At 41.5% G+C, this 22,924-nt stretch overlaps 2 protein-coding genes across 2 annotated transcripts in view; one reads left to right on the top strand and one right to left on the bottom strand.

The window, feature by feature from the left end:
- The first annotated feature begins 134 nt into the window (after positions 1-134).
- On the top strand, positions 135-19,042 carry LAMP1 (lysosomal associated membrane protein 1). The gene is made up of 9 exons (XM_063149914.1): positions 135-231; positions 8,962-9,077; positions 10,801-11,014; positions 11,119-11,280; positions 14,335-14,552; positions 15,979-16,101; positions 16,982-17,051; positions 17,252-17,422; positions 18,035-19,042. The coding sequence occupies exons 1-9, from the start codon at positions 195-197 to the stop codon at positions 18,172-18,174; spliced, it is 1,251 nt and encodes a 416-aa protein (XP_063005984.1). The 5' UTR covers positions 135-194; the 3' UTR covers positions 18,175-19,042.
- A 1,377-nt stretch (positions 19,043-20,419) lies between these two features.
- Positions 20,420-22,924, bottom strand: part of GRTP1 (growth hormone regulated TBC protein 1) — a 34,371-nt gene continuing 31,866 nt past the window's right edge. The window contains exon 8 of the mRNA XM_063149915.1: positions 20,420-20,913. Coding sequence (XP_063005985.1) covers positions 20,824-20,913 — 90 coding nt within the window. The 3' untranslated portion in view covers positions 20,420-20,823. The remainder of the gene's footprint in view (positions 20,914-22,924) is intronic.

Raw genomic sequence — 22,924 nt, 5'->3', positions numbered from 1 at the left:
GCGAGATCCTCCCCGCCCTCGCCGCCGCTGCCGAGCCCCGGCCGGGTCACGTGACGGGCCCCGCCTCCGTGACGTCAGCGGTCACATGAGCGGCCGGGGCCGTCGCCAGAGCGCCCCGAGCGCGGAGCCGCCGCCGCCCCGCGCCCGCCCTCGCTCCGAGCCCGCTCCCGCCGCGCCCGTCCCTGCACCCCGACATGGCCCGGGGGCTGCTGGCGGCGGCCGCCCTGCTCGGTAAGGCGGGGAGACGCGGGAGGCCTGTGCGATCGGCGGGGTGGCGGGGGCGGGTGGCAGCGGCCTGAGGGGGCCCCGGGGCCGGCGGCGCTGGACGCGGCACCTGTAACCGGAGACCCGACCGCTCCGCCTGCCTGCTGTCGGCCTGCCGGGCGCCGACTGAGCCGCGGGGGCTCTGGGCTCTTGGGGGCCATCCCCCGCGCCGGGCCCCTGTGGCGCCCGGGAGCCTCCGAGGCGATGAGGGACGGGAGGCGGCGGCGGCGGCGCTGAGCCGCGCTGGGGCCCGGGAGCGCCGGGCTGGGCACCTGCGCTGGGTGCGGGGACTGCGCTCGGGAAGGAGCTGGAAACGCGCCTGGAGCACGAGGCACGGAGGCGCGGGGTACTGATGTCACTGCTGGGAAGCAGCGCTGTTCTATAGGATAGATAGTGCTCCGGTGCTTAACGGCTTTATTCCTGCCCTGTCTCGAGTAAAATATGGAACGCGTCTGGAATAGAGAGATTTCAGTGCCTTGATGGGAAGGTTTGTTAGGTCAGCGAGGCTGTTTAACGAGGAAGTGTGTCTTGCTTGTTTTCTGATAGCTACCTTGCTTTTGGTTTCTTGTCTTGAAAGCCACATCACACAACGCTAGCAGGTTTCTGAGCTGTGGCTTTGGCAGCAAAGGAAACTTGTTCAGCAGCTAGCCAAAATATTTCCTAAATAGAGTAGCAGTTGAGAATGCTTATCTGCCATCATTTTTGAGCCGGGACAGTCCCTGTGGCTCCTGTAACGCCTCTCTGGTAGTAAATATCGTTATCGCCATCGACCGGACTTCAGTCTCACTGAGCCCAAAAGGTGCCGCTCGGAAAGGGCAGCGAGCAGTTCAGATATCCAGCCCTCGTGAGCCAGTGCAGCAGGCACAGTGATTTACAGTGCTCCTGCCTTTTAGGGCTGCCAGCTGAAGTGTTGTTGAACTGGTGTCGTAGTGGGAGTTACTTGAATAGCTTGTTTGATATAGTTATGGCTTAAATGAAGAATTGTGTTATGGTTTGCTTTCAAATCCGCTTTTGTGATTTTAATGTGGTGCCACAGTTAATACTTTTGGCCATTGCAGTAGTCTTCCTCTGCTTAATTGGCAGTTAAAAACATCGTTTGGTGCACCATCTTTGTTGCTTTCTGGCATGTGAGATGTGTTAGGTTTCTGCAACTGAGGCAACAGATTCGTTTGTTTTACCACAGATTTATTTATTTTTGATTTTTTTTTAAATTTTGTTTACTGATAGTCAGGACTTTGTACCAGTGTCTAGTAGCTTGGTAGCTGGGTGTTTCTGCATAACTTTGTACTACAATTTTGGGGGAAGATCTTGTGGTGCAGATAGAGACCCCTTTCTTTCTAGAGTGTGGGGTTTGGGTTGTGGGTAAGGGGAGAAGAATAAGAGAGAAAGATAATATGTGAGCTGAAGTCTTTAGATATTTTAGCTCATTTGCAGCCTTTTAATCATCTGAGTTAACACTGGTTAGGATAAGGTCGTGATCACAGGAGACTGAAAGATTAGTATGGGTGGGGCTGATGTGAGAACTTGTTTGGTGATGCCTTGACTTCAGGACAGCAGAATTTTTTTCCCACCTGAATACCTCACCATTCCTCACTTAGTGTTTCAGTTTTCTCTTTAGATTGAGCAGCAAGCACTAAGCTGAACGTTCCATGTGTCAGCATTGAGCATTTTGTAATCAATTTCCTCACTACCATCAAATATACATATGGAATTAAGAAAACATTTAGGTAGCATATGGTACATGCAGGGAGAGGGGGCTGTGGGAAATGGAAGTACCTCCCCTAAACTTAGCTGCTGCTTTTTGAAACCCTGGGTGAGATGGAGCTCGTCTGTTGTGGAGCACGATGAGTCAGGTGGGTTGTGTGCCAAAGCCAGCAGAGCTGCTCCTGCTCTGAGACCTGGAGCACCCGTGCATTGTTTCATTACTGAAACACACACACATCACAGAACACTTTCCTCTAGATTTAAGGTTAGAATCAGACACGTGTAGTGAATAAGTAATGAAGTGTTTGAGAATTGCAGAAGGGAAAATTAGTTTTTCAAAGTAGTGTGATGACATTTCAGAGTCACTGACGTATAATCCACATGTTTCTATTGTGCAACTCTAGTCCAAAGAGGAATTTCAAACCTTACTACCCATGCAGAGATAGTTGAGAAACTTGATAATAAATTCCAGCCAGTGAGAAATCTGGTGCAGAATTGGGGTTTTTTTCGGGTTTGGCATTATTGGGTGTTTGCAACTGAGACCAGCATAACTTGGTTTTCACAAAATCTAACTGCTTTAATGTTGAGCAACTTTGGAAATATTGTTTTACCAAGTGCTGTCCTTGACATAGTGTTTGCTTGATAGCTGCTTGGAGTGTATGGGCAGAGTCTAAGGATCTGAATTAGCGTGCCAGTCATCATGTGATAGGTTACTTGGCAGATGACAGAGTGAAGAATTGCCTCTAAGTACAGAGGAACCTGACTCAAAGATTGATACTCTGTTGCAACATTAACTGCTGTTATCTCTGATAAGCCTTTGTGGGTCTCAAAGATAAACTTTTATTTCTAGCAAAAGGCACACCTTGCTTTTGCTTGTTTCAGCTTCCACAGTTTGTCTTTGCTCTCAAGTCAGCCGTGATTGTTTGGAAATTCCTTGAGAAAGCTTGGTGCTGAAATGGATTTCTTGGTATGTGTTCTCTTAAGCTTGGCAGAAGACACTTTTGGGCATGTAAGTGGTGGGAATTACAACAGCTATTTGAACAATCCCTTGCATTATCTGGACTCTACATTGCATACTTTTAAATGTACCTTATGTTTTGGTAAATCAGGATTCCACAGTTTTGGGGCATCTGACTTCAAGATGGACTGGTGTCCCTTTCAGTTTCAGTATAACAGTATAACCTCCTCTATCCCTTGACAGCACCACTGACTATCAGAACTACTTTTTCTACTGTTAATTTCAAATGTGAGAGTCTTAGGTGCACCCTGGCATTAAGAGTACAGAGTTTAAATGTGCTTCAGCTCTGTGGGTACTTTTTCCTTCCCCAGTGTTCAGCCTTGAGCACAGTAGTTCACAGTTAATACGTTTGGTTTTCTTGTATTAAACTTCTGATGGCATCTGTTTTCTTAACAGGAATTCACTCTGTGTGATATGGGAACACCTGTATTCTTACTTTCCTTGGCAGGGTTAAGATCCACTCTCTAGGACTAGGAGGGTGGTTTTACTCAGGCAGTTAGTTTATTTCCAATATCTTCTCCTCTGGGGAAGCTTTCTCTTTAAATTGTCACACAGTGCTCCTTTCTTCAAAACATTGTTTGGGGCTGGCAGCTGCCTTGAATGTGTGTTAGTTGTGTGGTGTGATACAGCAGCACTACCCAGAGCCAGTGCAAAATGGACTTGTGTGAATGCTGAAAAGGGTCTGGCCAGGGGAGTTCAGCTCTCCCAGTGCACTCAAGCAATCACTTGCTGTAGAGCTATCCCAAGACTTCCTTCCTTTAGATAGGAAGCCATAAAGAAGTTTCACATGACTAAACTTGAGAGAGTTGTGCAATTCTCTGGTCAAATGGCAAGTGTATGGCTGTTAGATTGCTTTTCCTTTCTAATGCTTTTGTGCTTGTGTAATTTGGTTTATAAGGACAGGAATTATTCATCTGCAAACTGAAATGGAAAAACAAAATGTTTGCTGCCTTAATTGAAATCAACAATATCAAAACCAAAATCTGAGATGACATGAATTTGTCTCTTGGTTGGCAAGGATGCATATTCTGGGCAGAATCAGGAACTTGGTGTAATCAGGTGCTGCACCTGCTCAAGTGCAGCAAGTTCTCTTATCTCTGAATTAAGCTCTGTTCTCCCTTTCCCCACCACTGTGTGGGTATTCAAGTGAATCCAGCCTTGTCTTCTCCTGCCAGCTTTCCAGGCAGCCAGCATTCAGTCTCATGTGTCTGTTGGTGAAAGGTAAGTATAACTCATCATTTCATGGAGACCATCTTGCCTCTTGCAAAGTGTTTTGTACGTCAAGCCTGTCACAGGATTTTCCTGCTCTCAGTTGTTCCTGTCTTTCTGTATTATCCCAGGGTGGTATAGGTTCTGAATCCTAAGGAAGTGATCTTGACTTGGTCTTCTGATAAAGGACTTGGACCTGGTGTCCCTCTGGGAGTGGTGCATACATTGGAAGCCAGAGCATTGTAGGAGAGTGTAACTCCTTGGGGATTTTTCCATTCTGTTCTCTGGCATAGATTTAGCAGTTAAAAGTGGTGACTGAAATTACCACTGTTCCCAGAATGGCACTGAGATGACAGGATCATTCTGAACCACCAGAATGAGTAAATTACCGGGCAGTTTGGTTAACGTGTACAATAGAAAATAAACCTTCTTCAGATAATGACCAGCATTTCTTATCTCCTTGGATTAATGCCCCACAGATAGCAGTGTTCACTGTGTTTGTCATCAGAACACCTGGGCAAAGGTGCAAGGCAACACATCAGCGCTGCAGCTCAGGTACAGGATGATTATTCAGGGCTGGCATCCCTTATCCCAGAGTGCTGCTGTGCAGCATTTCCAGGTGGGCTGGAGCTGAGGGGAGTCTGTGGCTGTGACCAGGCTGTGGAATCCTCTGAGCCCCATCACAGCACATCCCAGGAGCTGGCAGCTCACTGTGCTGCAGCCATGGTTTCCCTCCTGAACCCTGCAGGCAGGCCCCTGCACCAGGTATCTGTATGGCTTAACGTGCTGGTGATCCAGGATGTGTGCCCAGGTGGATTTGGATGGCTTGCTGCCCTTTATCCCAAGAGGGAGAACAATGCTAAAGAAGTTTTTACTTATGCAGGAAACTATAGTAATAAACCCCAGATTATACAGAAGTAGCTTTTGGTTTTTCCTTATTGTCAGTGTTTCATGTTTCTAATAGAAACTGGAGGCAAAGTAAATCATTAACTGAAGTAACTGATGTCCTCTTTGCAAGCAGATGGTGTACACAGTTCCCATTAAATCTGCTTGATTTTCTAGCACACAACAACCATTTGTCTCTCTCCCTTAGTAGGTTTTCATTATATGGGAGAGTAAATCATGGGTAGCTGTGTTTGACTAACAGGATTTCAGTTATAAAAAAGCTGAAACCTGAAAGCGTGTGCTAGATTGTTTTGTTAGCTTTGTAGTGTTCAGCTTTAAACAAACAACTTTATGAGGTGGGTTTCTTTAAGATAAAATGTTAAACAATCAAGGAAGTATTTGTTTTGTTTGACTTAGTTATTTTATCTCAGATTGTTAATATACTTTGGGTTTTCTTGAGGTAGGTATGTTAGATAAAGAAGGATGCTGGATTTTATTCAAGCAAGATCTTTAGTTGTTGCTTTAACAGTTACCTGAAATGTTTTCTTGCGCATGACTATTTCTTCATTGCAAAAATGAGGTATGAAGGGAGAGATTGTCTTATGATTTTCAATTGAAAATATGCTGCTAAAATAAATATTATAAGCAGTCTTTTGTTGGAATTTACTGGAATACAAAGGAAGCATCTGAACCAAGTGAAATTTCTTTGTACATTTTTAGTAATTCCTTTACTAGATATCCATAATGTAGTGCTTCCAGCCAAATGATAATGAACCTAACAAAACTTACTTTTGGCTATTGAAAGATCTTGGACTGCTTCATTTAAATCTGAAGTACTGCACTTGCTGTGCCATGGACAGTTGTCATAGAGGGCTCTGCAGTTTATTAAGAGGAACATCTGAAGCGTAAAGTTAAGAATTTGGAGGTTGTATCAGTTTTTGTGTTTAACTACAAAGAATGATATTGTTATGAGATGTACAAACAATATTCTCAACTTGTAGATATGCCCTGATAGAATTAAGCAATACATTATGTAACCTTATTAGAAATATTCCCAGAATGGATTGATTCAACATCAGTTTGCTTTTCTGTAGTCTTGACATTTTGACTGTAGGCTTGTAGTGTTTGTAGGCTGGTGATGATTCATGCATTAATCACTACTTGACACTGAAACTGCCTTTACAAAACTCAGCAGCTGCTTTGCTGCAAGCTGTTCCTGTGCCTTAAACTGGCTGGAGCCGACAGTAGGCGGGACCTTCTTTCCTTCAGTGTCTTCATTTGTGCTTCAGCGTTTTTTTCAATTTTTCTTTGCTCCTATGTCCCATACATTTCACTTGTTTTCATCTGCATTCCTTCAGGACCTTGGGAGCAGATGGTGCTGCAGCTCAGTTCTGCCTGCTCTCCATGCCTGGGAGTGTTGCCTGACTTGCAGGGAAGCAGCTCTCGCCGCTCCACCAAGGACACTCAGTGTCTCGTGCTGGATGCGTCTGTCTCACCACTGAAACTGCAAATCCAGCAGCTGCTGAATCGTTCTTAAGGAGGACTGGGCTTTTATAGCATTTGTTCCACACTAATGAAATCAGGATTCATGTAATGATATGACTTTAACCTTACAAAAATCTAGTAGCTATGTAGGTGTTACTATTTAATGTTCCTTCATGCCCCTTATTCTTTATTACTTAAACTTGCTGAGGGTGATTTATCAGCTCTTCATTACCAGAATTTGTCTTCCATTTCATGTTTTCTGGTACCTCAGCATTGTCTGTTGTTCTCTGAATCATTTGTAATGGACAGGTCTGTCATGTTTTCATTTAGGCCAGTAACATTTTTCTTATTTTTCAGTCTTTTCTTTCCCCTGCATTTCTTTTAAAAATTCTTTTTCTTTCATTCTTTTACTCAGTTACTTCATTATTTTTAGCTCTAAAATTGCCAAGATTTTAATAGCTATCAGACAAGGGAGTCTGCATGCACACTGAAGGTTTTCATTCTAGCACATTTTTCAGTCATAGTGTTAGTTCAAGGAGCAATGGATTCTTGTTCCCTGCCTCAACTCTTTTCTATGCTGTGCTAGAAATCTTCAGGAGGGTGTAAGCAGCTTGTTTTGGAGAAAGCAGTGCTTGCATGAAATGTAAACAAGTTCCAGTTGTAAATGTAAATTGGAACTTTCATGTGGGTGAGCATGTTTCTGATACTGCTCTGAATTGCAGTAAATAACATTTCTTTGGGAATATGTGCTCCTTAATGAACATTTTATGCTGGACATAAAGGCAAAGGTAGGACAGGTTTCATTTGAATTAAGTTTTCTATGCTGTCTGTTCTTAAGCATTTTCTTTCTTCTGTCTATCTCTGATTTCAAGTCTGGACTCTCAAAAAAATAGATAAAGTTGAATGGATTCCAGCTTTGCCCTCCTTGGTGCTGGGAGAGGATGTGATGTTGCTAAGGGGAGGGTGACAAGGGAAAATGCTTGCTGGGTGCCAGAGAAATAGTTTCCAATGTGCTCCTGCAACTGATGTGCCTTCTGCTGAAGTCCAGCTGACCAAAGTCCAATTTTTCCTAATAATTGTCTTTGTACAATTGTACACACCATAGTTTTGCAGTGAAAAGTTGTAAGATTTGTTTTTGGAAAACTTCTCAGGGAGGGAAGCTAGCTAATGGATAATCCCTCATCTGGATCTCTTTGCTGTTATCAGCAGTTGAATGGATTAGCATGTTTGACTCCTTAAAGCTTATTTGCTTTTGATAATAGCTTATGTTTTGCAGCTGTTTTTTTATCAGGTTTTCTGCAAGACTGAAGCTGTTGCAAATGCAAACTGATAAAGTGCTAGCATGAAGATGGTTCACACATTTTGCAGTGAGGTTCACTTGTGGGGGTGTGGTGGTGACAAATTGAGAATCTGAAAAATAAAAGATTCTAAAATAAAGAACTGGTCAGGTGCAGGAGCACTGTCAGGTATCCCTTGCCACAAATGAAGGAGGAGATAACCATCTTTCCAGCTGTTTCCAGCCTGCCCCAGTGTGTCCCACGTGTGGAGCTTTGTTGGCAGTGGGCACTGTCCCACTGGTGCCAGTCCATGCTGCCATCAGAAGCATGGCTGCGTGCTCCCCTTGCTGTGTGTCCTTGTTATGTCAGTACTTTGGGCAGCTGTCCCCAGTGTGCTCTGAGCAGAGAGGCTGCAATGGAAACAAGGTCCAGAAAGGCTTTTCTCTGCTCTTCTCAGCAGCTCAGTCTGAGTTTAGCTTAAACCAGTCAGGAAAACATAACCTCACTGTGTGTCAAGGTCTTGGCCTCCTCCTCCTCTAAAGTGTGGGGAGTGTGAGGATGGTAAAGAGAAGTTCTCCTGGCAGGGGTAGCATGCTCTATCATGCTATTTTTGGCAGTGCCTTCAAAACATCTGCAGTCCATCCAGGCTTTCTAAATGCTGCATTCAGTGCATGTGCAGCTGAGTGCCCTGGTACAGCAGGAGTGAAGGCTGCATGCTGTGCTCTGGGGGCAAGGCAGAGTGTTGGAGGCATGCAGGATCAAATAAGCTAAGCCAGGTCTGGCTGAAGATGGTGAAATGGTTGCTGTGTGCAGAGAGCACTGAAGCTGCCTTGAACACTGTGACTGCTGTTTACTGCATGTCTTTCTTATCTCTTAGGAACCAGAATGTCAACAGTTTTGGTTTGAGTGGCTTTGCAGTTTTATAAATGAGATGTTTAATTTGCCTTCTGTTTGTTAGTGATGTTGAAATTAATCTAGAGACTGTTAATGCCCAAGTTTCCAAACTCAACTCATGCTTAAGTTTTACTCCTAAAATGTACAATTGTACATATTTGTCTCTTTGAGATTAAAAATGCAAATTTATGTGACACCAGGTTAACCACTTTTTATTTTTATCAGGCTTTTTACAGGCTTCCTCTTCATTTGAAGTGAAAGATTCTAGTGGTAAGGTCTGCATAATTGCTGATTTGACAGTAGCCTTCTCAGTGGAATACAAAATCGATGGGCAAAAAGAGGTAAGGGCAGTGAGTATCTGACTGCTTCTCATTTATTAGTCTTTTTACTCTTTATAAAATATGTGGTATCTTTGCACGTGTGCAGTATTTAAACTTTCTCTGAGTATCTTTTCATGAAAAGCTGCTTCCACAAAGATTTTTACTCTTCCAGTCATGTTGCATCAGCTTTTCTTTATTACCAATGCTTCTTCTAATTAAATGGAAAGGTTGAGGCTGCCTGAAAGAAACACAAACAAAACATGTGCAATTACTTTTGTGACTGTAATTCCACACCTGTCCTGTTGATAAATAAAATGGCTTTCACTGGAACTGTAAAGGCAAAAACACTACGGAGTTCTCTTTTGGTAACTTGGTCACACTCACGTGGATTAAATCTGAACTGAAACATAGCTTTTAAACTTTTTAAACTCTGGAAATCTGTGACCTTCTTACTTGGCAAATCTCTAGATTTCAGTGTATCTACAGACTAGTGCAACGCTTACAAATTGTTCATATTAACAAAACCTTGTTAATGGAAAATTAAGAATTTACCTTAACAAATAAGTTTTGGGATTTTTTTGTATCTTCACTACTGAATAAGAATTGGGTATTATTTATAGTCTTATTGCAGTTTTGTGTTGTTGATTTATTTTTTTTTCCTAGGCATCAGTGTAATACAAGGTTAAAAAAATCCTACTACTTTACCAGTGGTGCACTTGCTCTGTGTGATTTGAACTGAGGCTTATACAATTATAATCCATGTTTTCAGTGGTGCTGATGGTCTGAAATCCTGCTGATACTGGTATATGTGTTCAGAGCTGACTTCTTTCATAACATACTTTTGTCTGTTTCTTTTTGTACGCAGTAAGCTCAGAACTTCAAAGTAAATGTTGTGTTGGTCTTCAGATACCAATTTCTTCATAATGTGTAATAAACTCAAAGTGTTACAGCCAAGCTACATAGGATGTACCATTCACTTTTGTTCTTGCTCAGTTGTACTACAAGAAGCAGAGCTTAAATTCTCCCATTTTTCACATGTCCAGAGTTTGCCAGATTTGATTCTTGTAGTACAGAAGTACCTGCAAATTCATATTGCTGGTTTAGAAGGAAGAAAAGTCTTAGAGGTGCTGTGAGTATGTACTGTTTAGTCCTCCAATTTCAGAGAGCAGGATTCTCAAACTTCAATGCCAGTAGCACGCTGCTTGCTGTATACTGGTATATAAGTGTCATAGACATCTTCTATGAAAAATCTTTTCTTTAGGACTTCCTGAGAAACTGGGAGGCTTCAGGAACAACATGTAAACAATTATTATCTGCTGCTGTGGAATGCAACAAGTGGATTTGTGATTAGTCTCATGCTGGTGTTTCTAATTACTGACTAATCACAGTCAGCTGGCTTGGACAGAGAGTCCAAGCCACAAGCCTTTATCATTCTTTCTATTCTTAGCTAGCCTTCATTATCATTCTTTCTTTTTCTATTCTTAGCTAGCCTTCTGATGAAATCTTTTCTTCTATTCTTTTAGTATAGTTTTAATATAATATATATCATAAAATAATAAATCAGCTTTCTGAAACATGGAGTCAGATCCTCATCTCTTCCCTTATCCTCGGACCCCTGTGAACACTGTCACATCTAAGTAGACATCTTATATGTTAATGTCTGCTGTATGTTTGTAACAGTTTCACAGGATATTTAAAAAGCTGTGAGGAAAAGCTTACATGTGTTTTATTTTCTACCCCACAGTTTGTACACTTTTTTCTTCCACAAAATGCTTCAGTAGACTCACAGAGCTCATGTGGTAAAGATAATGCATCTCATCCAGTTCTGGTGTTGGATTTTGGAGCAGGACATTCGTTAAGCCTGAATTTTTCAGAATCTGCAGACAAGTACCAAGTTGAAGAGTTAGTTTTCCACTACAATCTGTCAGATGCAACTTTATTCCCAAATTCAAGTACAGGTAAAACAAAAACTTACTGTTGTTACTGCAAAACCCTTCCAGATATAATACTAAGTCCTTTCTTTGAATACTGGTACATACTAATGCAATGTATTTTTTTACAGTGGGCATGAAGACTGTGTCACATAAAAGTGTCATTCAGGCACACATGGGCACAAAATACAGATGCATCAACTCCAAGCACATCAATATGAAGAATGCCAATGTTACTTTTAGCAATGTCACTTTGGAAGCCTATCTCACAAATGGCACTTTCAGTGTGAACAGTAAGTATCTTGTAACAGAAAATGAACTTGATGAGCTAATAGTTCAAATAATAGGTTATTTCTTTGTAAGTCCTGACTAATCGTATTAAAGGTGAGTACTGGATCTAAAACTCTGACAACAGCATCTTTTGAAATGAATGGACTTGCCTCAGGTTTTCTCTGTAGGATGTCAGAGTCTGTGGCTAGGGGATAGTGCCCTGGGTTCCCATGGGTATTGTTCTGGGCTGTTCATGAGTATGGGTGTTAAACGCATGCTGCAGTAGGTTAAGTGGGCTCAGGGCCAAAATCCTAGTTTAAGAAATATCTGATAACTTCCAAGCATTATGGCCTCTACCAGAGTCATTTGAACTAGTTACTCTGTGCTCTGGGGAAAATTAGTGAAATAATGGCAGACAGTAGAGAATTGGTCTGTAGAGAGCAGAAACGAACATCTTCCTACAGGAGGTTTTATGTCAGCTGTAAAAGTCAGATTTTTCTCCTTCAGAGACAACCACTAAGGTTTTTATCCTGATTTTTTGTATTGAAAAGTAGTGTGGAATTTTACTTCAAATTATTAAAGGCAAATTACTTCCTGGTGTGTTCATGTCCTTTGCTTTTGTGGCAGCAGTCTTCAAACACAAAAGAGCTGTATAAACTGATTACCCATACTATCTTAGAGAGTGATAAGTCTTTGCCCTACTTTTAGAGTCTTCATTTTCCCTGGGATATAGAACTTTCCTTCAGCTGGTTCGTCGCATTTATGCACCTGCTAAGTTGAAACTAATATTAAAAATTAGGGTAGCCAGTGCTAGCATGGAATGGTTACAATGAACAAGTGCCTTCTACTGGAGTATCTCCCTCCACCTTGTCCCATTTCTGTGAAAAATACCTTGCCTGATGCATGATAATAGTGGCATTGACTTCTTTTATGGCTGCTTCACATGACTGGCTCAGATTTTTATGTACCATTCCCTTGGTCAAACTTTTCCATTCAGTGAACTAGTTTGCAGTAAAGATGTGTACCTACATTTATGCTTAAAAAACCCCCACACCAAACACTGATTTCTATTTCTGGAGTCTTCAGAACTTTTTTTTTTTTAAATTATGGAACTTTGATCTGATTGTTTTAGCAGTTAAGTATGATAAGTGATTGTTTATCAGCAGGTTTAACATAAGATATGATACTGGGAAAAGCTGATTTTTGCTTCTACAAAACTTCAGTGAAATCTCCCTACTGTGTAATACTTTTCTTTTTAAGACATTAAGATCTTCTTTTATATAATCTTCTGGTTCCATTCTTGTAGGCTTGTGCCTTCCCCTGTCCCTTAGGCAGCTATTTATTGATAAACTTCAGATCTGGAATTTTTCCTTAATGTTTTTCTTTTCTCTGCAAATCTTTAATGAAGGGATATTTCTGCCAGTGATTGGTACAAGGCTCACTGAAGGGAAGAAGGATCAATATTCAGTGCATCTGCATAAATGGAAATTGTGACTCTGTCAGCATACTAGAAGTTAGTGACTGAGGGGATGGTAGTGGTTATCTGCAGCTCTGAAAGGACACTTCCTTTCTTCCTTTTCCTCTGTGTTGGTAGTTTTGCCAGCTGCTTTCCTCTAACTGTCAATAAAAGACAAGGATTTGTCTCATCTTGTGATCTGTCCTGAAGAGCTACTAGAAACTGCTCTAAATCAGTTCAGTAAAAATAATGTATCAAAACTCCAACTAGGCCAAACTTCCACTCAGTGTGATTTTGTTGTTTCCATCTGTGCCAAATTAAAGAAGAGCCTCTGTGTGTTGAGGTCTTGCAGATAAAGGGTAATTCTCCTTTGAAGTGCCTAGAAAGATGCTTTTTGGTTTGTTAGGAAATGATTTTGGGATCAGACCAGTATCAGTCTATAAAATGCAGGATCACTCCTTCTTCATCCACCTTCATTCTGCTCTTGGACTTTCCAGGAGTGGAGTAGAAATAGGAAAGCATGCTATGTTGGAGTGTGTGTGACTTCAGACGGTGTGATTAAAGTTCTTCTCTCTGAGCCATAATCAAAAATTAAGCTGCTTAAACTGTTTAAGGCTATTTATTAGTTGTCTTGTATCCGTGAAACATGTATGCATTAAATTTTAGAAGTAGGCCCTTTGAGTGAGAGTTGATTGTTGCTGCAGTTGCTGTTGTCCTTAAAAAGTTGCAAGTTGTTATCCCTGGCATGTGGAGATGACCTTGGCTTGGAACATGGAAGTCTCTACTTGAGTAATGTCTTTGTTATGACCTTTGGTTTTGGCTTAGATGTTCAATGCAGGAACCTTCTTGGCTCCCAGATCAAGTTAAGAGCTTGCTGCCACATGTTTCCAAGTAGTCTGGCAAATAAATCAGAGTCACTGTTCCCTTGGAGGTTGCTGCTGGACTGGATGAAAAGAGAAAGTGAACTTGCACACCTTCACAGCCTTGTTAACCCCGTGGAGGGTGGCTCCTCGTGCAGGACTGAAGAGAGGATGGATGTGAGAGGATACAGCAGAAAACTTGGCATCAGAAGCAGCCTTAGAATCCCCCCCTAAGGACAGAAGAGCCAGAGCAATATATTAAGGCTACTCTGGTTATTGCCAGAATAATGAGAGTGAGGGGAAGGAGAATACATCTGGGAAACCACTTTGAACAGTGAGCAGGACTCTTCCTCTGCTTCTCCCACACGAGTGCCCAGAGTGTGTGATAGGGATCCCAGCCTGGCTGTGAACAGACAGCAGGAACACTGGAACAGCAGGACAGCAGGAATGCTGGGTCTGTCAGATTTACCCTGAGCTGATGGCAAAGTGAAATGATGGATGTGAATGAAAGTGGATGTGGTCCCCATGCATTTAGTAAATTACCAGCAGAGGTGTAATTTTCTCATGCCATGCTTTAAAAGGGTCTCAGACTTTGCAACAAGACTTTAGGTAATGCTTTACTGTTGTGTTTCTGAGCTTTTATTTTCTTTTGTTAGGAAAAAAGCTACTTGAAATTGTGTTGTCTTTCCCTCAAGGATTAAAAAGGTAGATCATCCACAGCTTCATTTTCTTTGGTAATGACTGTTTTCCTTTCTCTGCAGAGACAGAATGTGCTGAAGATATGGTCTCTACTACTACTATGGCACCTACAACTCCTAAACAGACTACTGGCCAGGTTCCCACAGCTGGCCCAACACCAACATCATCACCCCAAAATCCCACAATTGGTAAATACAATGTGACTGGTCCAAATGGAACCTGTGTCCTGGCCTACATGGGCTTACAGCTTAATATCACCTATCCAAAAAAAGATGAAAAGGTACATTTTGATTTTTGTTTTTTCAAAACCTTCAGATTTCTTCTTTGGGGAAGAGTTGGTAAATTATTATAAGCTAAACTTTTTCTTTTAGAAGCTCAGGTGTTTGTGTTCATCTATCATTGTCCTCTATTTGAATTTCTTAACCTGCTCTGGACTAGTGACATTCCAAACACTTGTACTGAAAGTGGTTCTTAAGGATTATTCCATTCACTAAAAGCAGCATTAAATTGGTGTGTTGAATCCAGGAAGTGTATATATGGTCATTTAAGAGAAGTAGTAAAAATTACCAAGATATGACTAGGGGAATCCTGTTATCAAAGTTGCAATCAAAACAAGATTTTTAAACTGTTAAATACAGAAATTTGGCCTGAGGTATAGAAAGACTGAATGACTAGTAGAAGGGAAAATTACTATTGTAAAACTGGACAGGCTTCTGACTTAATTACCCTCCAGCCAGCACTGAAGACATTTGGGTTTGACTTTGATGCTTAAAAGCTACATAACATCTGATTTTAATAGTATTTTAAAAAAGAGAGAAAAAATACAAGGTATATGTAAGATCCAGCCCTGGCACAAATTCTTTCCCTGCACTGTTGGTGCAGAGCCTGGCCTGCCAGCCCTATGGACAAACCCAGAGTCCTAAAAGGACTGTTGAATGCCCCCAACAGGAAACAGTGCTACTGCATTTATTTATGATGTTGATGACTGAAAGGTAAAATCACTTACAGCTGCTGTGTGGCTGTACACTGGCTTGTTGTGATGGTAACTGTGTTTTAGCCACCTTAATTGTGTGAAATTCCCTGATTCTGGTGTTCTGCTTCTGGTGGAACAGCTGATTTCTGGTGTAATGACCAGTGAGGAGGTGGCAAGTAGGTTTTCTGGTCACATGAGGATCAGCTAAGAGCTACTAAAAGGGTTTCTATTTAATTGTTTGACAAGTGGCATTTAACCCACAGCCTTCTGCAGATGCAAGACAGTATAAAATCACAAACCATGGACATGTTTTACAAAAGTAAAACATTTTGAACGGAAATGACATGTAAGATGATTTGCTGACAGGTGGTCCCCTTAATTGCTTCTGCCTTATGTCAAAGCAGTATTTTATAGCATCTTGCCCTCTGTGTGGTGTGGTGGTTCTTGATGTTTTTTCTTATGCCACAAGGACCCAAGCAGTTTGTGTGGAGAAAGCAGTTGGGTTCTTGCCTGCAGCCAGTCAGGGCTGCAGAAAGCTTTGTTGGATGTGCCCTTTGTTAGTTGTGTGTCAGCCTGGTAACTCAGGTGCAGCCTGCACAGGTCTGCCCTGGGGTCTGGAGCACAGGGCAGACACAGCTGTAGGCACCAGACACAAGGCAGCCACAGCTCAGCTGAGTGCAAGGTGTTGTGCTCAGTCCCTTCAAGTGTCATAATTGCTCCTCTTCTCTCACAGATGGGTTTGGAGTTGCTGAATTTCGTACCACATAATACAACTTCTTCTGGGAGATGTGACAATTCATCTGCCTTGTTGAACCTGACTTTTGAGAAAACGAGGGTTATCTTCCAGTTTGCCTTGGTAAGAATCTGCACTAAGTGTGCAGGGTCTGCAGCACTTTCCATGTGGGAAAAGTAACTGGGGCAAGGGCAAGAGAAAAAAAGACAGCAACAAAGAGAGTAACTAGTTCCTTTGGTTTTAATACTAGGATTTAGTGGGTTTTATGCTTGGTTACCATTGTGTGAAAAGAATGTGTTTGTGTATATATGCACACGTACACAGAAAAGTATTTTGTTTGGAGTGGGAACTTCCTTGAAGATTGTGTTGCTTACTCTTTAAGGCTTCTTGCTGAAACTGGGAGCAGCCTGTGACAAGTGGGCATCTAATCTAACTTTAAGCCTGGAGCTGGGTTTAAGTTCTCATTAATATTCTGTGTACAGCCCAAAGGCCAAGTGTGCTTGTCTTCTGGTCTCCTGTGATGGTTGGGAATGCTGTTTCCCACAGCCCTGCCCCAGGTGCTGTATTGAGCTGCATACCTTTGAGGACTGAATCCACTGTTTGTCAGAGCTTCATGCTCCTTTTCATGCTGATCACGTTGAGCTGTTGCTATTAAATGACTCCACAGCTCTGTGGGGTACCAAGTTCACTGCAAGTAGGCTGCTTAAGCAATGGGTGGGACTATGCCTGCAGTGTGGAATTCAACAGTTTGGGGGTGTCAAGGCCTCCTTTCTCTGGCTCTTTGCCCTCTCACAAAATAATCTTCCTTAAGGTGCATACTTTCTGTAGCTTTTCTCTCCTAAAGTCCAACTAAACACCTCCTCTGGATGCTAATCCCATTTGTGGTCTACATTTTAAAAACCTTTCTCAAAATGCATGCAGATTGGAACCTGAACATCTTATTTTGTACATCGTCATCCTAAATGACAGCTACTGATTTGTTGGTTTTTGTGTTTTTTTTAAGAATGCAAGTGCTGAAAAATTCTTCCTGCAAGGTGTGAGTGTAAGCACAACCCTGCCTTCTGAAGCAAAAAGTAAGGATTTCTAAAAAAATCTTCTCTCTGTGACTACTTCTTTAAATGTTAAGGGTAGCCTGCATTAAATAATGTATGAGAAATGTTAGGGATGAATGTATCAAATTGTGGCTCTATGACTTATAGCTCCTGCTCTTCAGATTTATATAATTAATTGAGTTTCTCTGAATAAGATATTAATAAAAGTTTCTCTTACACAGATCCAAAATTTGAAGCATCAAACAACAGTATGAGTGAGCTGAGAGCTTCAGTAGGGAACTCGTACAAGTGCAGCTCTGAGGAGAATCTGCAGGTCTCGGACCAAGCCCTTCTCAATGTGTTTAATGTTCAGGTCCAGATTTTCAAGATTGATGGAGACAAATTTGGGCCAGGTAAGAGGTTTGCATTTGGCAGCCCCTGTCAAATATCCAAGATTTGTGAAGTATACTTAGCTATAAATACAACATTCTGTAGTCAAATGTCAGCTTGTGGGTGCTATGCTTAGCCTCTGCATGCCCTACTACAGATGATGTGGGGGCTGATTAAGATGTCCAAGTTGAGGCTAGTGGGAGAAGTATGTAAAAAGCTGTGAAACAACTTGGACTTGTTCCTGATGGTCCAGAGAAGAGTTAAGGAAGGGTGCTACCTTTCCCTCCAAACTATGCGCAGACAGTTGTGTGAAAGGGGCAAACCTGTCCCTTGTGACTATGATGAAAGCAAAATAACTGTGGGAAGGGTCATGTGGATATTTATGATGGCTGAATTTGTGTATAACAGCTCTTGAGGAGGAAACAATCAGTATAATCTCCATATTGTGTATACAGCTGGTGCTGGAAAGACTTCATCCTGAATGATCATAATTAGTGGACCTGGCTTCCTTTTCACTGTTGACAAGCTAGCTGAGCCAGTTTTATTGACATGCTGAGAGCAGAATGCTGAAGTTCTGCATGTAGCCATCTGTTGGTGCACTAGTACCTAACATGGATCTTTTTCTCTCTCTTCAGTGGAAGAATGTCAACTGGATGAAAATAACATGCTGATCCCTATAATAGTTGGTGCAGCCCTTGCTGGTCTTGTTCTAATTGTCTTGATTGCTTACCTGATTGGCAGAAAGAGGAGCCATGCTGGATATCAAACAATTTAATTACTTGCACTAAAATCCAGCATAGATGAAAAGCAATTGCAAGAGGCTGGGGGAAAAAATCCCCCGACGTTTCCCCTGAACTGGTTGATATTGTAAGGTAACATCTTTTCTTGCAAATTGCTTCTTTAAAGTGTGCTTTATTAAATGTGAAATCATCTTGCAGCATTTAACTATGCACAAAAATAACTTCTGAAGATTCTGGTGTTTAATTTTGCTAACTAGTTTTAATATTTACCCACTTAGAAACAAGCTAAAAGTTTTTAAGGGTGCTTTTTTGGAATTGGCTAAGATTATGTCAGCTACAGATTCCAGAGAGGGATGTTGCTAACTCTGACTCAATTTCAGAACTCTTAACAAAGGGAAAAGGTTCATTATTTGCACCGCTGCCATTGAGCGATGATGTAAAGGATACTGATGATGCATTTGAAAAAATTTTAGAAACAACTGACAAAATTGAAATCTAAAACCTGAACTTCACCTTGTCTCTTAGGTGTGTATTTTTTACTAAGCTTTAAACTCAATGCCTGGCACATGCAGGGTGTGAAAGACGCAATACTCAAACCTTACAGGAACTCTTTATGATTGGACAACTCCCCTGTTTGATATTTTTGATGCTCTGCCAGCTTGTTAGGAGCTGGTACTTTTTTAAAATGGGTGTTATTTTTATTTACTTTTTTTTGTAAAGTTATTTCAGTCTGTTCTGTTGGAAGGTTCTGAGAGATCCTGTTACTGCACATGTGTACAATATAGATCTCAATCTGCTGATTCTATTGCTTTAAACTTGGCTGGGGGGTTGTACACTTTAAGGATCAGTTCTTATGTATGCATTGCCTGTAACAATGCTAATAAAGACACTTTTTTTTCTGTATTTCTTAGTATTGCTGATCACTCTTAAAACTGTTTGCTGAGGGCTGAAGTCATGGTTTGGCAATACTTGGGAAGCCTGAGGCAATCATTACTGTGGAGTTAAACAAGTGCTTAAGTTTTTTCTTTATGGCACAAAGGAAAACCTAAATCTGTGTGTGTGTGTTGGAATCAGGTTGGTTTTGCTCTTTGTGTTTGGAAACAAGGAAAGCTTTGCGTTGGTAACCTGAGACCTGGAGGAGTTAACTCTAAAGTGTCACTTCCTGAGACATGTGCTGTACCCTGCCTGAGCCTCACTTTCTGACAGTGCTGATAAGGCTCTTAGTCTAAGGACTGTGTCAGTGACATTTCATGTTTGATTCTGAAGTTGGCCTCTTACCACAAACTAGGAAACTCACATCTGCTGTGTGCTTAGTTATGTGCTGGAAACGAACCTTGGTGTTAAAGGTTCCCTGACTCCCTCCTGCAGGGAGCCTCTGGTGTTAGCAGTACCAGCTCTGCAGGGCAGGAACTGCACAGAACACTCCTGACCAAGGGAACCTAATGCAGGGCAGCAAGGCTGGCTTTGGACCAATGCCCTATGATTGGAAGGTAACTGGAAGCTGAATTTTCCTAGGAGTGAATAGTGTTTCCCAACACCTGCTGCCATACTAGGAGTATGTTACTGCTACTGTCCTTATAATTCAGTACTTGAGGAAAAGTGTATGCCTGGTACCATAAAGAATAGGATACCTCAGAGTCACTGCAGAAGTAGCAGTCTTGAGTTGTCCAGAAGAGCAATCCTCTACTTCCTCTGAAAAAGGGGATTTTTTTTTTCTGCTGAGGAACGAAAAAATCTCAGTGTGCAAGATAGGGGGAAGCCACGTTGCACGAGGAATGAAGAGAGCTTGGAGTGCTGTTTAAGGTGAGGCTTTCCAAAGTAGTTGTTGCACATGGAACATAAAACCCCACAAAGTGCTCCAGTTGTCTCTCCTTTCCCCAGCTGGAAGGAGAGAATTTGGCCACGAGAGGGCTCTGTACGGACAGGAAAGCAATTCCCATACTCCTGGCCCCAGCAGGGCTGGAAGTGGCCCGGTGCCAATACAGACTTAGGAACTGTGCCGTGTCTTCCCTGTCAAAGAAGTCTGTTCGTGGATGTCTTTACAAATGTTTCTCCTCAAATTTTTAGGGCCACGGGTGTGGGAGAATTGCACTACAGCTGCTCCATCTCACACTGCATAGATCAACTGCTAGTGATGATCACTGATTGCTCTCTTGCCCTTCACTTTGCTCTATTTGAGTTCCTTAAGTGAGAGCAGTGAGGAAAAAGATGCTTGTATTCCATCCAATGACTGACAGTCAGGACTCAGATCACATAATTTACTCTACACCATGAAACAGGTTCTGACAAATTAAATTAATTTATTTTGTACAAATGGTAATAGTGTCACAGTTAACACAGTAATACATAATTTTTTACATCTGTTTGCTTTTAATATTACAAAATTCCCTGGGATTATTTATTTAAAAGGAGGGTCCTCCTGACATTGATCACATTCTAGTCTGAAGATACCTTAATCCTTAAAAAATAAAAACAACACACCACCAACAAACAGTAACAGAACCACCAGTTCCAGTTATCAAATCTGACATACAGTACAAAGTGTTAACACGCTTACTTACAAGGCAGGAAAAATTGGTCAAGTGTCAGTTAATTCATGGAAAACTTAAAGTGTGCTTTAATCAGTGCAAATAGAGGAATGTGTCAATTGCTGCAGTATCTGACCACCTGGTTACATCTGGCATTTATCCCTGAGAAAGCACCTTCTCCCTGCAAGTCTCTCGGAGTTTGTTGATTGTTGCCATGGAGAAGCTTCCAGGATCAGTGAATATTTTCTGAGGGCAAAAGAAGAAAATTGTTAGTTAAAATGCTGGCTTTGGACAGCATGCTAGAATTCTCTGAGGTGTCAAATCCCTGCTTCCATGTCCACCCTGTGAAATTGCTCACTGCTCTTTGGCCTGCCTGTAACAGGGTAACATCTTCATCTACTGGGCTGTAACCACACAGTAAACCTGCAGCTCATAACAAGTGCAGTAAGTTGCACAAATAGAAAATTGGGTTTGAATGTGTGTCCAGTTGAGATTATTTTAGATGGCTGGTGGTAGAAAGTGGCAGATTTAGAACATATTAAACTGTCCTGGGTAATGTGACAAAGCACCAGTGCACTTCTTGTGTGGTGCCAGCAGAGGTGGTCAGGCTCTGGAACACAAAGAAGCCAGTGTCTTCCTACTGCAAAAAATCAGTTTTAATCCTTCAGGACACACGACCTTTGCTCCTCTTCTCTACCAGCCTTCCCAGAGCAGTAATGGATATGGATGTAAGGACTTGGTGGGTGCTGAATGCTAGCACACATCTTCAATTAGTTTTCTTTTGTTTTCACTTGTTGTTTAAGAACAATATATTTGTTTCCACTACTTCACCTAGAACTTCTGAGTGAACAAAACTGAAGCAAAGCTCCAGATTTATGCACTTTAAGCTACAGGTAAGGTGTGTGGGCACCTCAGTTCTCTGGAGCTGTTAAATGACAGCTCCAGTGATGAGACTAATTGAACCAGTTCAGAACAGCTTTCTGGCAAAGAAACCTTCAAACTGAAGGCTAAGGTTCTCTTCTGGGGGAGGAGGCACAAAGATACCTGCCATCACCTCTACTGCTACTAACACCTGATAAAACACCTGCTGATAAAAACCCAACAAACATCCAAGCACTAAAGTTTCAAAGTTACAGAAGAACCTAACCTAAATTGTTTATCTAACTGTCTTCAAAGCCCCATTACTACAATAAATAACAGTTAAAATGCTTTTACTCAGGGTAACTGCAAGAAAAAGGTGGTTGATTTTCTAAAAATAGCTGTAAAATTTTTTGTAAAAAGTTAAAAAAAAAAAATTTTGTAAAAAATAGGTGTAAAATTTAACACAATTAAAGGTGGGGGGGGGAAGTCCTTCAAGGACAAGTGTTAGCATCAGCCTCTGAACAGGTGTTCTTAAGGCAGTTAACGTTTAATAAAATTCTTATTCTAAACTGTTTATGGAATGGAAAAACCCTCACACATCTTCCTTCTAAATTAAAGCTGTACCTGTGATTTTTCTCTTCCTCCTTTAATTAAAAGACTTCAAAGTGTCAGTAAGTTAAGCTAACTTTTCTTCTACATGAACAATAATGAAAGTATAAGTGACAGCCTACTGTGACTGACCTAGGCACAGAGATGTGTCATGAGCATGAAACACTTTGAGGGGTAAGTGTGACCCTCCAGGACGTGGGTTTGTGCACACTGAGCAAAAAAGGATAGTGGAGTTGACCAAGTGATTTATGACAGATGGCTCCTGTTACTTGTTCTGCAGCTACCACCTTTTATGTTTCCATCTCCTGAGATAAGCCCTGAATCTAATGTTTTATACTCATGTGGCACCCATTGTATTAATAATTTAAAAGAAATTGCTCACTGCAATTTCTTAGCTTGCAGACTGTCATAGCATTTGGACATTCAACTTCATGAGTTTCTGTCTGGAAATAAGAACCTGCCAGTACCATCTTGTTCTAAACAGAATTCTGTGTGTTCAGGCACTACAGCCAATTACCAGTGCAAATTTAAAATTCACTTTGTGCTTATTCCACAATACTGTATTTACAGTTCATCTGAAAGTGAACTGCACAGGGTCAATATCCACAGTTCACTGGAAAAATGCACTAAAATTATCTTCTCATCAGATTTCCTGCCTTAACTGGTAAAAAGGGCAAAAAGAGTTTTTTTCCCCTGTATGACAGATAATGTGGATGGATTTCTATATATGGAATTAGGTAATAACTATTAAATATAATATTTAATTGATAATAATTATTCAATATAA

Source organism: Melospiza melodia, chromosome 2 (genome assembly GCF_035770615.1).
Source record: "Melospiza melodia melodia isolate bMelMel2 chromosome 2, bMelMel2.pri, whole genome shotgun sequence".
Taxonomy (NCBI): Eukaryota; Metazoa; Chordata; class Aves; order Passeriformes; family Passerellidae; genus Melospiza; species Melospiza melodia.
The sequence above is the reverse complement of the archived record's forward strand: the minus strand, read 5'-3'. Positions and strand labels throughout refer to the sequence as shown.

Coding starts and splice junctions, on each gene's coding strand:
- LAMP1 (XM_063149914.1), top strand. CDS start 195: ATGGCCCGGGGGCTGCTGGCGGCGGCCGCCCTGCTCG. Junction 9,078..10,800: donor AAATCGATGGGCAAAAAGAG/GTAAGGGCAGTG, acceptor TCTACCCCACAG/TTTGTACACTTTTTTCTTCC. Junction 14,553..15,978: donor ATCCAAAAAAAGATGAAAAG/GTACATTTTGAT, acceptor CTTCTCTCACAG/ATGGGTTTGGAGTTGCTGAA.